The 13,137-nt window shown below is 40.0% G+C and overlaps 1 protein-coding gene across 1 annotated transcript in view; it reads left to right on the top strand.

The window, feature by feature from the left end:
• The window catches only part of Man1a2 (mannosidase, alpha, class 1A, member 2), a 145,302-nt gene that overhangs the window by 62,548 nt on the left and 69,617 nt on the right, over positions 1-13,137 (top strand). The window contains 1 exon segment of the mRNA NM_001106452.1: positions 4,297-4,391. Within this exon segment, the coding sequence (NP_001099922.1) occupies positions 4,297-4,391 (95 nt within the window).

Genomic DNA, 13,137 nt, shown 5'->3' with positions numbered 1-13,137 from the left:
AGAGGGGGCGGTTAGCTCATTTCATGGAACAGGGTGTTTTCCTAAATTCTATGTGGTGTTTGCCTGTGGCAGCCTTTGTCCTTAGGTTTGAATCTTATAATATCTTTCATCTTATAGTCTAGTCTGCTGTGAAGGGAAGTCAAGGCCAGAACCTGGAGGCAGAACTGAAGCAGAGGCCAGGGAGGAATGTTTGTTTACTGGTTTGCCCGCCATGGCTTGCTCAGCCTGCTTTCTTGTCCACCTCAGAATCACCCACAGTAGGCCAGGCCTCTCTCATTAGTCATTAATGAAGAAATCCACAGTAGTCTTCCTCCTAGGCTAGTCTGATGGAGACATTTTTCTGAATGTTCCCACTTCCCAAACGACCCTGACTGCGTCAAGTTGACGGAAAAATCTAACTAGGGCAGCATGACTAAGCACACTTAGTCATATCATAGTCACATAGCTAGAAACCAGGGATTAAAACAGAAGTTTGAAAGCACTGATGGGACAAAATGATACCATAGAAAACTATGATTTAAATAATTGAAACCATGGAGATTAATTTTCATCTAAGTCATTTAAAATGATGTATTAATTAAAAGCAAAAAACAAAACTCAGAATATTCCATTACAGTGTTTAACTGTAATGTATATCAGCTATGAAATAATGAAAGACTTCGCAATAAAAGTTACCAACAGAGATGAAGACCGCTTCATGTTAAAGGATGAATACATTAGGTAGATACAACAATCCCAACATTAAAGAGTAACTCACTTTATTTTGGGTACCTAATAATAGAGCTTCAAATGAATGAATCAGAAATGGATAGAGTTAAAAGATTCCTTTTGAATTCTTGAAGTAAAAAGGCAATTCCCTTCAACAGTATTTGCAAATTGATAGGACAGACAGAAAATTAGTAATGTTGTATGGAAGCCCTCAGCAGTAATAATAGCAGTGTAAGTGAATTGATGTTCGTAGGACACTTCTTCAGGAACTACAGGAGACACAGTCTTTTTAAGTACATATGGTATGTATGTGCTGGGCAGCAAAGCACTTTTCAGTCAGATTATGAACAAGTTGAAAGAGCCGCTCATATGTAATGGCTCACTGTAACCCCAGTTCTTTAGGAGGCTGGACTGTAGAATCCCAGTCTAGCCTGGCTTAAGGCTTTGAACAGAATGCCTTCGGGTAATATACACACCAATTAAAGAATTGCAGGGGAAATTAAAGATGTTACAAAGTTGGTTCTTGGAAAGTATGAACAAATTGAATGAAGCTTTTAAGCTAAATAGAAGGAAGTAATAGAAGACGGCTTCCGAAATCAGGAATGAGTGCTGTCTCCATGGTTAGGCTTTCATTGCAGAGGCTATGACACTGTTGGGAGGGAGCACGAAGGTTTTTGGGCTCATAGAGAGCACGGTGGAAACCAGGAATACTAAACATGCCCAGTTGAGTTGTCTTTTCAAGGGAGAAGAAGTTCTACCTGTTTGTTTGTCAGTAGCCTGGAGATGTGTGCTGACTGTAGGGCCAGACCTCGAAGAGCTCCTACAGGAAGGACCATAGTGACTAATAGTTCAGGTGACTTTGCACTATCTGTGTGGTCAGGTGCTTCCCCAAGCTCCCACCAGGACCAGGACCAGGACCAGAGGTGGCTAATCAGCCCAGATGACCTCTGTGCTCTTTGTATGACCAGGACTACACCAGGCCCTCCTAGGCCTGTAAGATTACACACAGCCAACTCCAGAACCCATCTTCTTGGAAGAAGTGACATACATTTTCAGAAGGGTTTCTATTACGCCTTCTTGTGCACGAGGGATTGTATTACACAAGGAAACCCTTTGCTGTACTGAAGTGTGCCTACAGTAAACTGCCTGAGGGCCCACTCTAGAAGTATGAACTAACCTCAGCTAACTGTGTGGATCAGGATTTTTTTCTTGCCTCATGACCCTGATGTTTGTAGAGACCCCCCCCCCCACACACACACAAGACATTAAAAAGATAATAGTGGAATGTACCCAACATTTCTTTTCAGACAATGATTTTAGGTAGAATGGACACGTTCTCTGAAAATTTTGTCAAAATTAACTCATTAAAACCAAAAACTATGAATAACCTCATATATACTATTTGAAGAGAAAATGAACATTTTAAAATTAATTCCAAGGTAAGTGGTTTTACTGATTACTCTTATCAGATATGAAAGGAAAGAAAATTAAGTCTACTACAGTCTTTTTGACCTGTTTTTCTACCCCATAGGACTTAAATGTTAGGGAGTGGTGCTAGCCCCTCGGGGTCCCGTCAGTTGGCTCTCACACGAGTGTTTCTCTGGGTGGGGCAGGCTGGCCAGAAGCTTGCCCAGGACCTGTCTCTTGGGTTTGCTTCTTCTTGTTGCTGCTCTTCTCCTCATCTTCCTCCTCTTCCTCCCCTTCCTTTCTTTTCCTCCTCCTCCTCATCCTTGTTTCTCCTTTTTCCTCCTCCTCTTCCCTTTTCCCCTCTCCCTTTCCTCCTTACACCTCCTCTTTGTCCTCCTCCTCCACTTTTAATTATTATCTATTGATTGTACAAAGTAAGCACTTTCATCACACCATGTCTGTACATGCATGTGTATAATGTACTTTGATCATACTAACGCTTAGCCTGCTATGTTTCTATCCCCATTCCCAGTGGTTTCCTGTTCACCTCCCCATACTAGTCCTCTTTCTTTTCTAGACAGTCATCTCATGGCTTTGAGCATTAATTCCAGATGTGGATGAAAACAGACGAGATTTGTCTTTCTGAGTTCATTTAGCTTAACCTGAGGATGATGTGGTTCCATTTCCCTGCAGATGACATAATTTTGGTCATATGTTGTGTGTGTGTATAAACTTAACTGTGTACATATATATAGCACATATCTTTGATCCATTCATCTGTTGATGGGCGACTTGGCTCTTCTCTTTCAGAAACTCAGGAACTTCTTTTGATGGTGTCAGTGACTGACTCAGGAGCTCCTGGGAACTAAAAGGGTGCTCTGTCCTGTACAGGGAGCACCGTCCCACACTTCTGAGGCTGTAGTGGCACTGACAGCCAAAAGAACATTACAGACTTGTAAACTCTGTGAACATACAAATACAAATACTGAAAAAAATTAGTAAAGCTCAACCAGGAAGAATATGGAAAAAATGTCTCAAGTATAAGTTGGGTTTCTATCCAGAAAGCAATGCTGTTTTAATATCAAAACAAAACAGTTAACATAGTTTTCCATTTTAATTAATGAAATAAAGAAGGAAAGTAATGAACTATTTGCAACAAATTCAGCAAAACAAATGTGATTGGATGGCATATATTAATAGAAATAAAGAGAAATTATATTTACATTTAACATTGTACTGATGTTGCAGTTTTAAAACAGAGGTAAAGACCATATTGTGTTGTATACGTCTTTTAGATTTCTTCAAGTTTTTGAGATACCCGGTAATATCTTCATTTTCTAAAAAAATTTGTTTTCTAATATTATGTAACCAGAAGTACATCTCGGGGAGGGAGGAGGGGGGAGGCAAAATCAAACAGAAACATCAACAGCAACTCAAGGACGTCCATCCAGGCTGCATTAACAGCTTTTTGTTGTTAAATATGTGAAGTAAACTTGCGTGTTGATGAAGATTCTGTTTTTCTGATTTTGTTTTTCTTTTGGTATTGTGTGTACGTGTGTGTGCATGTATGTGTGAACACATGTAAGTGCATGTGGAACCCTGAATTTTCCTGTGTGTTCATGTGTGTGTGGGTTAGGGGAGTGCACATGTATGTGTAAGTTTGTGTGGAGGCCTGAGGGTTGTGTTGGAGTCATCCTGGATTGTTCTTCCAGTCAAAGCCAGAGCTTTCTGATATGGGTAGTCTTGTTAGATGGCTTGCTTGGGGATCTCGTCTTCAACTTCAGTTTCTGTATGTCATACCCACCAGAATCTATGTGGGTTTTTGGCAGTTTGAATGCCAGTCTTGATTCTTTCGTGGCAACTGCTTTAGCTGCTGATCCATTTTCCCAGATTGTTTTTTTGGGGGGGGGTGTTGGTGAGGGGAGGTAAAAATACAGATGATGACCAGAACTGTGTTCTTGCTTTGTAACTCGGTGTCCACTGAGGATATCACATGCCGGAAACCTTCCTCAGTATGCACTCAGATATCCACTCTAGTTACCGTGTACTCTGCAGTAAGGATGACCTGTGACCGCTCAGCACACGCCTTGCTCTAACTTGTACATCGTGGTATGTGTATGGAAGAGGTGGCAGCAAGCGATCCTCCCCTGTAATATTTGACTGATTGTGCTTTTGTCGCAGATTTTCAAGACTAAAGCAGTGCAGTTGGCTGAGAAGCTCCTTCCTGCCTTTAACACTCCTACTGGGATTCCTTGGGCAATGGTGAACCTGAAAAGGTAAACTCTTATTTGAGCATTGATGCTCCAGATTACTTAGCTGAATTTTGACATTTTTGTTCGTAGAGATTTCTGATTGCCTACTCCCACTATGCTTTCAAGACTTATTTTCCCTTTGTACGTTTAGAAGAAAATCAAAGCCTTTCCTTATTTTTAAGCGCTGTCCTTTACTTTGAGACAGGTCCCCTGCCTGAACTTCATTCCAGTTGCCAGTACTTGTCTCCAGTTCTGTTTAGTGTTACAATGTATTAAAAGCATTTAACCTCCCCCTTATTTCTTACACACTACTTACCGTTCTTCTAAGGCAAGATAGAAAGCAGCATGCCTAGACATCAAGACAGTCTGTTCCTGATTGCCGTGCTAAGGATAAAGGAGCACACAGTTCTGATGTAGGATCCTCATTGGAAGGTCTGGTGGGTTCAAGGCTGAGCATGAAGCCTTAAAATAATTATTCTTTGTCATCAATTTCATTCAAAAACACTGATTTTTTTCCTTAGAAATGGATGAAATACTTTCTTTGTATTACTTTACACAAGTCATACAAAAATTTGAATAATCCCAAATTTTCATTTTCATTTAAATCATTTATGCTGATTGAAACTCTGGCTGTTCGTGTTTTCACCAGGTCATGTTTGCATTTACAAAGCACCTGAAAATATGACTATTGGTCTCTCACTCCCAGCCAGATACCTTAGAACAAGTTGGTAGTGTTCCTTTTTTTTTTTTTTTTTTTTTTTGGTTCTTTTTTTCGGAGCTGGGGACCGAACCCAGGGCCTTGTGCTTCCTAGGTAAGCGCTCTACCACTGAGCTAAATCCCCAGCCCCGGTAGTGTTCCTTTTTCTGTAGGCGTGAACCTGTGACCTTCTAGATTGTATGCCCTTGTTGTAACTATAGTTTGCAAGTCTTTTCTCCTTGTTTCATAGCCAGCTGCCTTACTAGGCTGACAATTTCCTTTGCTTTGCTTTAGTACCAGTGTAACTCCTGATAGTTCTCCTGTTGGTCTCTTCCCCTTGGCCTTTGACTTGATAAAGTACAGTTTGGAACTTAAGTTCATTGTTACTGTTTTTATTTACCTTATTACCTTTCTAAAACAGCTGCTGTGGGCAGCCCACTTACACAACTGCTTTATTTCAGTGACACTAGGACAGCAGTGATCTGTCTCCAAATATTTATTATATCCAGAACTTTCCTTTCATATAAGTCTTTTTAACATTAAAAAAATTGTCTGTCTGTATGCATGTGCGCATTTGCATGTATGCATGCATCTGCATGAATATTGTGGAATAGTAATAACATGGTCAGAGGACAGCTTTATAGGACTTTATTTTCTCCTACCATGTGAGTTCCAGGAATCAAATTGAGGTGGTCAGGCTTGGTGAAAGGAGTCTTTATCCATCGAGCCATCTTGCCAACCTTCATTTCTTTTTAATTTTTAAAAGATTTATTTTTAATTCTGTGTCGGGGCATGTGAGTCAGAAAAGCTTCCATGGTCTGGAACTTCTGGAGCTGGGATAACAGTTGGGAGCCACCTGATGTGGGTGCTGGGAATCCACAGGGCTCTTAAGCCATCCTTCTAGCTAGCCCTGGCCATTTTTATTTTATTTTATTTTATTTTTTTGAAGATTTAAGGTTTAATCTGTTGTTGTTCTACTTCAGCTCAAAAAGCTTTATCTTGTCATCCAGAGCTGGTTTGTTGGGATGGATTTTTTATACATTTCCCTTATCTAGGAAGCCGTTAGTTGTACATACATTCTTTTTTCTCTCTCTTCTTTTCTCCTTTTTCTGCCTTTTTTGATCATTTTATTATTTGATTTAATTTTTATGAGTGTTTTATCTGCATATATGTATGTACACCACATTCATTCTCTGGTGTCCAAGGAGGTCAGAAAAGAACATTGAGCCCCCTGGGACTGGAGTTAAGATGGTTGTGGGCTGCTGTGTAAGAACAACAAATATTCCTAACTTCTGAGCGCCTGTGCTTCTAGACCCACACTGATTGATTATTGATTGATTGTGTGTGTGTGTGTGTGTGTGTGTGTGTGGGTGGTTTGTGTTTTGAAACAGGACTTATGTACTCGTGGCTGTCCTGAAACCTTTGTAGACAAAGCTGGCTGTGAACTGAGTGATCTGCCTGCCTCTGGCCCTGAGTGCTAGGATTAAAGGCGTGTGCCACACCACTTGGCTCCTGTTGTGAGTTTTCTGAAAACAGAAAGGTGTACATTTGCATCATGGCCAACTCGGGGATGGGGCGGGGGGGAGTCCAGCCTGATGACTCCTGGCCTGCTTTTGAGGTTACATAGAGTAACAGTGTGGGCAGGCCTTGAGGCTTTGTGGAGTGTGCTGTCTTGGTTAGGCCACAGTCTAGAGAATTACACTTCTAAAATTGAACCTGTCTTAGCATTAAAAATCTTTTAAAAAGTTTTAAAAAATAATCATTTAAGATAGCATATAATGTATAGGCTTGTTATATAACATCTTCACATATATGTATCCTATTTTCTGCATATTCCTCCCACTCCCTCAGTGGCCTCCTGAGTGCCACCTGTATTGCTCTGGGCTGATTTCCTCCTGCCCTTCCTTAGGTAGTCCCACTTCTGTTCCCATATCACGTATGTTTTATTACCTCCTTCCCTAAGATCTTGCTCTCTTCTCCATCCACTTTCTAGTTTTAAGATCTATACTTATGTTCTACATGTAAGAGAATTTTTCCCTCTGAGTTTTGCTTACTTATTTAATATGATTTCCAGTTCTATTCATTACCCACAGGTATCACTTTGTTTCATTTATCTTTATGGTTAAAAAAACATTTCACTGTGCTTCATTTTATTTATCCGTTCATCTGTAGGTTGGTCCTGCTGCTTGGTTCTGTGCAGAACACGTCAGCACACGTCTCTGCATATATTGACATGGGTATACACCCAAGCGTTATAACTGGGTCATATGGCAGTTCTGTTTTATAGTTCTAAAAATAGTGTGTGTGTTTGGGGTGAGGTGTAAGTATGCACATGTGTGTGCACATGTTACCCTAAGACATTATTTTCCAGGAGCCATTTACCTTCCTGAGAGAGGGTCTCTTACTGCCTGAGGCTCAGCGATTCCTCAGCTGGCTGACCAGTAAGCCTCAGGATCCGCAGGCCCTGTTTGCCCAGCATTGCCCTGCCTGTGCGTGCATAGGGTTTGTTTTTTGTTTTTTTTTGTTTTTTTGGGTTTTTTTTTTTTGGTTGCTGTTATTATTTTGTTTTTTTAATGCAAAAGCAAGAGGTTTATTTCCTCAGTCCCTTGAGGAGAGTAAATAGAAGGCGACCCCATATGCTGTGCCTAGTTTTTATGTGTGTTCTGGTCATCAAATTCAAGTCGTCATGCATCATGACATGTACTTTAACATCCTCTGTGTTGTTGTTTTTTTTTCTTCATAGCATCTGCACAATTTCACATCCCGATCGTGCACCAAGGTTCTCCACATACTCACCACCATTGTCGGCTTGTTCTTTCCTTTTCTCTTTTCTCCTACCACCCCCATATGATAGCAGTTCTATGGGGGAAGATATAATTTCAAAGTGGATTCAATTTGCATTTCTCTACTTGCTAAGGATTCTAAATATGTTTCTCAAGTATTTATTGAATATTTGTAATTCTTTCGAGACTTTTTTGAAAATTGACTTCATTATTAGCAAATTTATTGATTGAATAAATCAATAAATCCTCCTCTTTTATGTGTAATTTTTGTAGTCCTTTATATATTTTAGCTATTAATTTCCTGTCTGATATATAGTTAGAAAGGATTTTTTTTCCCATTCTGTAGGTTATCTGTTCATTCTGGTGATTTTCTTTTGCTATGAAGAAGCCTTTTAATTTCATGTAATCTTATCTGTCAGTTCTTGGGATTATTTTCTATGCTATTGGAGTCATTGTGCATCTCCTGAAGAGTTTCATCTGTGTCTGCCTCTGGAGATTCGACACTTTCATGTCTGTGTTAAGATCTTTGATCCATTTTGAAGTGATTTTTGCATAGAATGAGAGATAGTTATCTAATTTTATTTTTGTTAAAGAGGTTATCCTTCCCTCAGTTTATACTTTTGACACCTTTGTCAAAACTAGCTAACTGAAGCTCTGGGCTCGGTTCCCTGGTCCACGTGCCTGGTTTGGTATCAGCACCGTGCGACTTGAGGTCAGATTTTTATCATCTCCGGCCTTTCTCTTTCTGTCTTAAGAATGCTTCAGCCACTCGGGGATTTTAGTGCTTTTGTGTAAACTTTAGGATTTGGTTTGCTAGTTCTCTATAAAATGTATTTGGGATTTTTATGGGGAATATGTTAAGTATCTGGATACCATTAGAGAATATATGTATTTCATGATATCAGTTCTACCAGTCTGTGAGCAAGTGGGGTCTTCCCACCTTCTGATGTCTTCTTTAGTCTTTCCCCTGAGTGTCTTAAAGCTTAGACTGTAGTTGTCTGTTACCTTCTTGCTTGGGATTATTCTGGATTATTTCTGAAGGTGTTATAGATGAGAATTTCCCAATTTTTAAATTAATTTATTATTGTTATGTAGAAAAGCCAGTACATTTTGTATGTTTACTCTGCATCCTGCTATTTGCCTAAAAGTATTTGTCAGTTATAAATATTGGTAGAGTCTTCAGAAACTTAAACTTAGGGTCATGTTGTATGTAAAGAGGGTTACATGACTTTTTCCTTCCCTGTTTGTGTCCCTGTGGTTTCTTTCCCTGATGCGTTGCTTAGGACTTTGAAAAGTATATATTGAAGTTGGCACCTCTATCTTTCCAGATTTCAGAGGAAATGCTCCTGTCTTCCTGCATTTAGTATCTTGTATATCACCTTTATTATGTTGAGATAAGTTCCTTCTATTCTTAGTGTCTTCACGGCTTTTGTCTTGGAGAGACTGAACTTTTCCAAAGGTCGTTTGTGCATTGATGAGCGTTTTGTGTGGCTTGTTTTTAAGTTTATTTATTTGCAGTTACATTTGTTGATTTGAGATGTTTAACCAACTTTTAATTCCTGGAATGACACCAACTTGATCAGGTCTTACTCGTATATTTTTAAATTTGATTAGCAAGAAATTTACTTAGGATATCAGCCTATATTCATTAGGAAGGTAAATCTGTGCTGTTCTTTTTTGTTGTCTTCACCCAGATTTGTTATTCAGGTGATAGTGGCTGCACAGAGTCAGGTCCTTTCCTGACTGTTTTATGTGGCAATTTGAGGAGCATTGGTGTTAGCTGTTCTTTAAAGGTTTGCTGGAATTGGGCATTGAACCCATCTAGTACCAGGCGTTTCTTAGTCAGGAGGTTTCATTATGCCTTCAGTCTCAGTCGTTATTATGGGTCTGCTTAGGTTGTTTATAACCTCTTGGTGTAATTTTGGTAGGTTATACCTGTCTAAGGATTTATGGTGGGCGGTGATGGTACACGCCTGTGATCCCAGTGCTTAAGAGCAGAGGCAGACAGATCTCTGGGGGTTCAAGGACAGCCTGGTCTACTGAGCGAGTTTTAGGACAGCCAGGGCTACACAGGGAAACTGCCTCAAAAACAAACAAAAACCCCCAAAACTTATGTATGTTCTACAGATATTTTACTTATTTTATGTTACAAATTTTCAAACTATACTATTTTTATTTGAATTTCCCTAGAGTCTGTAGTAACTCCTTTTTAGTCTTTCATTTTCTTAATTTGAGTCTTCTCCACCCTTGGGTTAGTTTGTCTAGTTGTGTGTGTTCAAAGAACCCTGATGCTCTTGGCCTGAGGCTGGCTGGCCTCTTCCTCTGTGTGAGGCTATACAGAGTGCTCTCCTTTAGTATTCTCTGCAGTGCTGGCTTAGTGGTGCTTCTGGTGAAATGTTCTCATTTCCCTATCAACTTTAACATGACTGCCCAGATATAGTTTGGTTAAGGGATGTTCTGAATATACTTCATGTGTTCTGACTATTGGAATTGCATGTACTTGCCCTTTGTACATGTATTGGCCATTTTCCATTACAGTTTTAATTTGTTTCTTTGTTTTGTAGTTTTAACATCTTTTTTTAAAGATTTGTTTATGTAATTATGTAGTTTGTGTACATGAGTGCTCTATCTGCATGTACACCTACTTGACTGAAGAGGACATCAGATCCCGTTACAGATGCATTACAGATACATTACAGATGGTTGTGAGCCACCACTTGGTTGCTGGGAATTGAACTCAGGATTTCTGCTTTAACCACTGAGCCATCTCTAGCCCCTTGAGTATGTCATCTTGAGTATGACATCTGTAGTATGTCATCTTGAGTATGTCATCTTGAGTATGTCATCTTGAGTATGTCATGGAGAAGTTCTTTGGTCTGTACCTGTGGATTCCAAAAGCCTCTAATATTTTTTCCTTCTAGATTTTGGAACTATTCTGCCGTGTGACTTTCTGCACTGAGTGAGGAATGCCATTTCAGAATCTGGGCTATTGACATACAATGGTTTATGCTGTGACAGTGTTCCTATTGGGCATGTGTCCTATTTCCACCACACTGATTTCACCTTGGTCAGTTTCCCTCTTTGCTAACAGTGCCCTCTCCTGGTCATACTTAGTATTTCAGTCTGTGGGCCGTTCGATTCCCTTCACTATTTCCATTTCCCAGAGGGTGACTATCTGGGTGGCTAATGTTTTAGCTGGGATAGCCTTAAAGAGCACTAACGTGTGGACGACTAGAACTGAGTTAGGACAGTCAGAGGAGCTGTCATTGTACCATTGCACTTTAGGGCCTTCTGAGTACAGATGGCCTGCTGGAAGGGATGTAGCTGAGGCTATCTCATCTACCCCTAACTTAGTGTCTGTGTCTGTGAGCAGTAGGTAGACTAGAGAGGTGCATTTACCCCCTGCCTCGGGCTCATGCTGCCCTACCAGTACAGGATACCTTCCGTTGTTGAGATCTTCTAGCATCTGAGGGTAGGCCTGCCTTTACTTATGTATTTATTTACCTGTCTGACTTGAGCTTCCTGCCACATGCACCATTTGATTTGTCATTGTCTGGTGATCCTGCTTTCTGCAGCTGCCTCCCTGGTCCTTCTCTTTATTCAGAGGCCGTGGCAAGTCAAATTGATTTTTAAGCAATAGTGTCTCTGAAGATGGTATACTGCACTGCCTTTTGGTCATATGGAATACAAAATGAAATTCATCCTCACACTGACCCATCCCTTGAAAGAACTATTGTCTCATCCAGACTTGAAACTGGGTTTGGGGTTGAGAGTACTGTAGACTTGTCTTTAGGAAGAACTGGCTGCCTCTGGTCTGGCTTACCTCTAGAGGGTGGCTCGTGTTTTTCTTTCCCTCCAAACGCCAGGACCGGGGCTCTTGTTTCACTTCTTACCTGGGCCCGTCTCTCTTACCTTGCTTGTCTCCTTCAGTGACACAGCGTTTGGGTGTTTTGTTGATTCTGAAACTCTTCCTTCCATCTTTCTTCTTTAGAATAGAATCTGCCTCCCCTTCTCTAGTTATTTAGATCTCTCTCTCTCTCTCTCTCTCTCTCTCTCTCTCTCTCTCTCTCTCACACACACACACACACACACACACACACACAAACCCTTACAAGGGGACAGCTTTGGAAATCTTTAAATAAATGTTTAAAGGATATTTTCAGTTCATGTAAATTCTAGGTTTATGTTTGCTCCCCTTTGAAGAGGTTGTTTCTATCTTGTTTGGCCTGCAATGTTTGCAAGTGATGATTTGAGTTGTTATTGTGTATCCCCTGATTTTTTTCCTCTGACTTTGCCCTTCATATTTGCTATTTAGCCATTTTAAGATGTGAAAAAAATGCCCCAATATCATTTTTCCTGACTTTTGGTTTCCTTCTGAAGCTCAAATTAATTATACTCACAAGCCGTCCTACAAGCCCCAGAGTTATTTTTTTTGTTTGATAATCCATTTCCCCACCTGTCTTCATATATTTCCTTTTATGTAGTTTCTGAATTTCTTAGGCTCTCTAAAATAATGTATATTTATTTTCTTAACTGAAAATACCGATAGAAAACATGGTAGATCTTTTAGTTAATTTATTTAGGAACTAAAAGACTCCAAATATAACATAGTGCTTGAAAATTGTGCAGCCTTTATTAAACCATTCTTTTCCCCCATTTTTAATTTTTATGTATTTTTAATTGGGAATAGATATTTTTCACACAATATTATTATGTATGGTATCCGCTCTCCCTCCTCCTCCTCCTAGTTCTTCCCCACATCGCCTTCTGTCTTGATCCACCCCAATTCTGTCTCTCCTTAGAAAACAAACTGGCATCTAAGGGATAATAATAAAATACAATAAGATAAAACAAAACCCAACAAATTGGAGTATGACAAAATAACCAAGCAAGAAAAGGATCCAAAGAAAAAACACAAGACATGCACAGTTGAGTGCAAAGCATGAAGCTCAAAAGATACAAGACTGAAAGCCATTCTATACATGTAAAGGGCCTATAAGGCAAAACAAGAAGTGCCCTGATGTCACATTATGAGACAAAGTACCTCCAAAGATCCCATTTAGTTTGTTTTGTCTTGGCCATCTTGGCTGGACATGGGCCTACCCTTAAATTAAAAGTGGTTTGTTTCCCAGTGAGACTCCCTTGGAGAACACTCATTTTTTTATTTCAAATGGCTATTGATTGGAGAGAGAGTCTTGGTGGAGGCATGTGTCAGCTTTCAGCTCTAGGACCCCATCTGGTGCAGACCCATGCAGTCTCTGTGCATGCTGCCACAGTCTCTATGATTCAT

This window comes from Rattus norvegicus, chromosome 2, assembly GCF_021556685.1.
Source record: "Rattus norvegicus strain SHRSP/BbbUtx chromosome 2, alternate assembly SHRSP_T2T, whole genome shotgun sequence".
NCBI lineage: Eukaryota > Metazoa > Chordata > Mammalia > Rodentia > Muridae > Rattus > Rattus norvegicus.
Note: the sequence above shows the minus strand (reverse complement) of the source record. Positions and strands in the feature narration are given on the sequence as shown.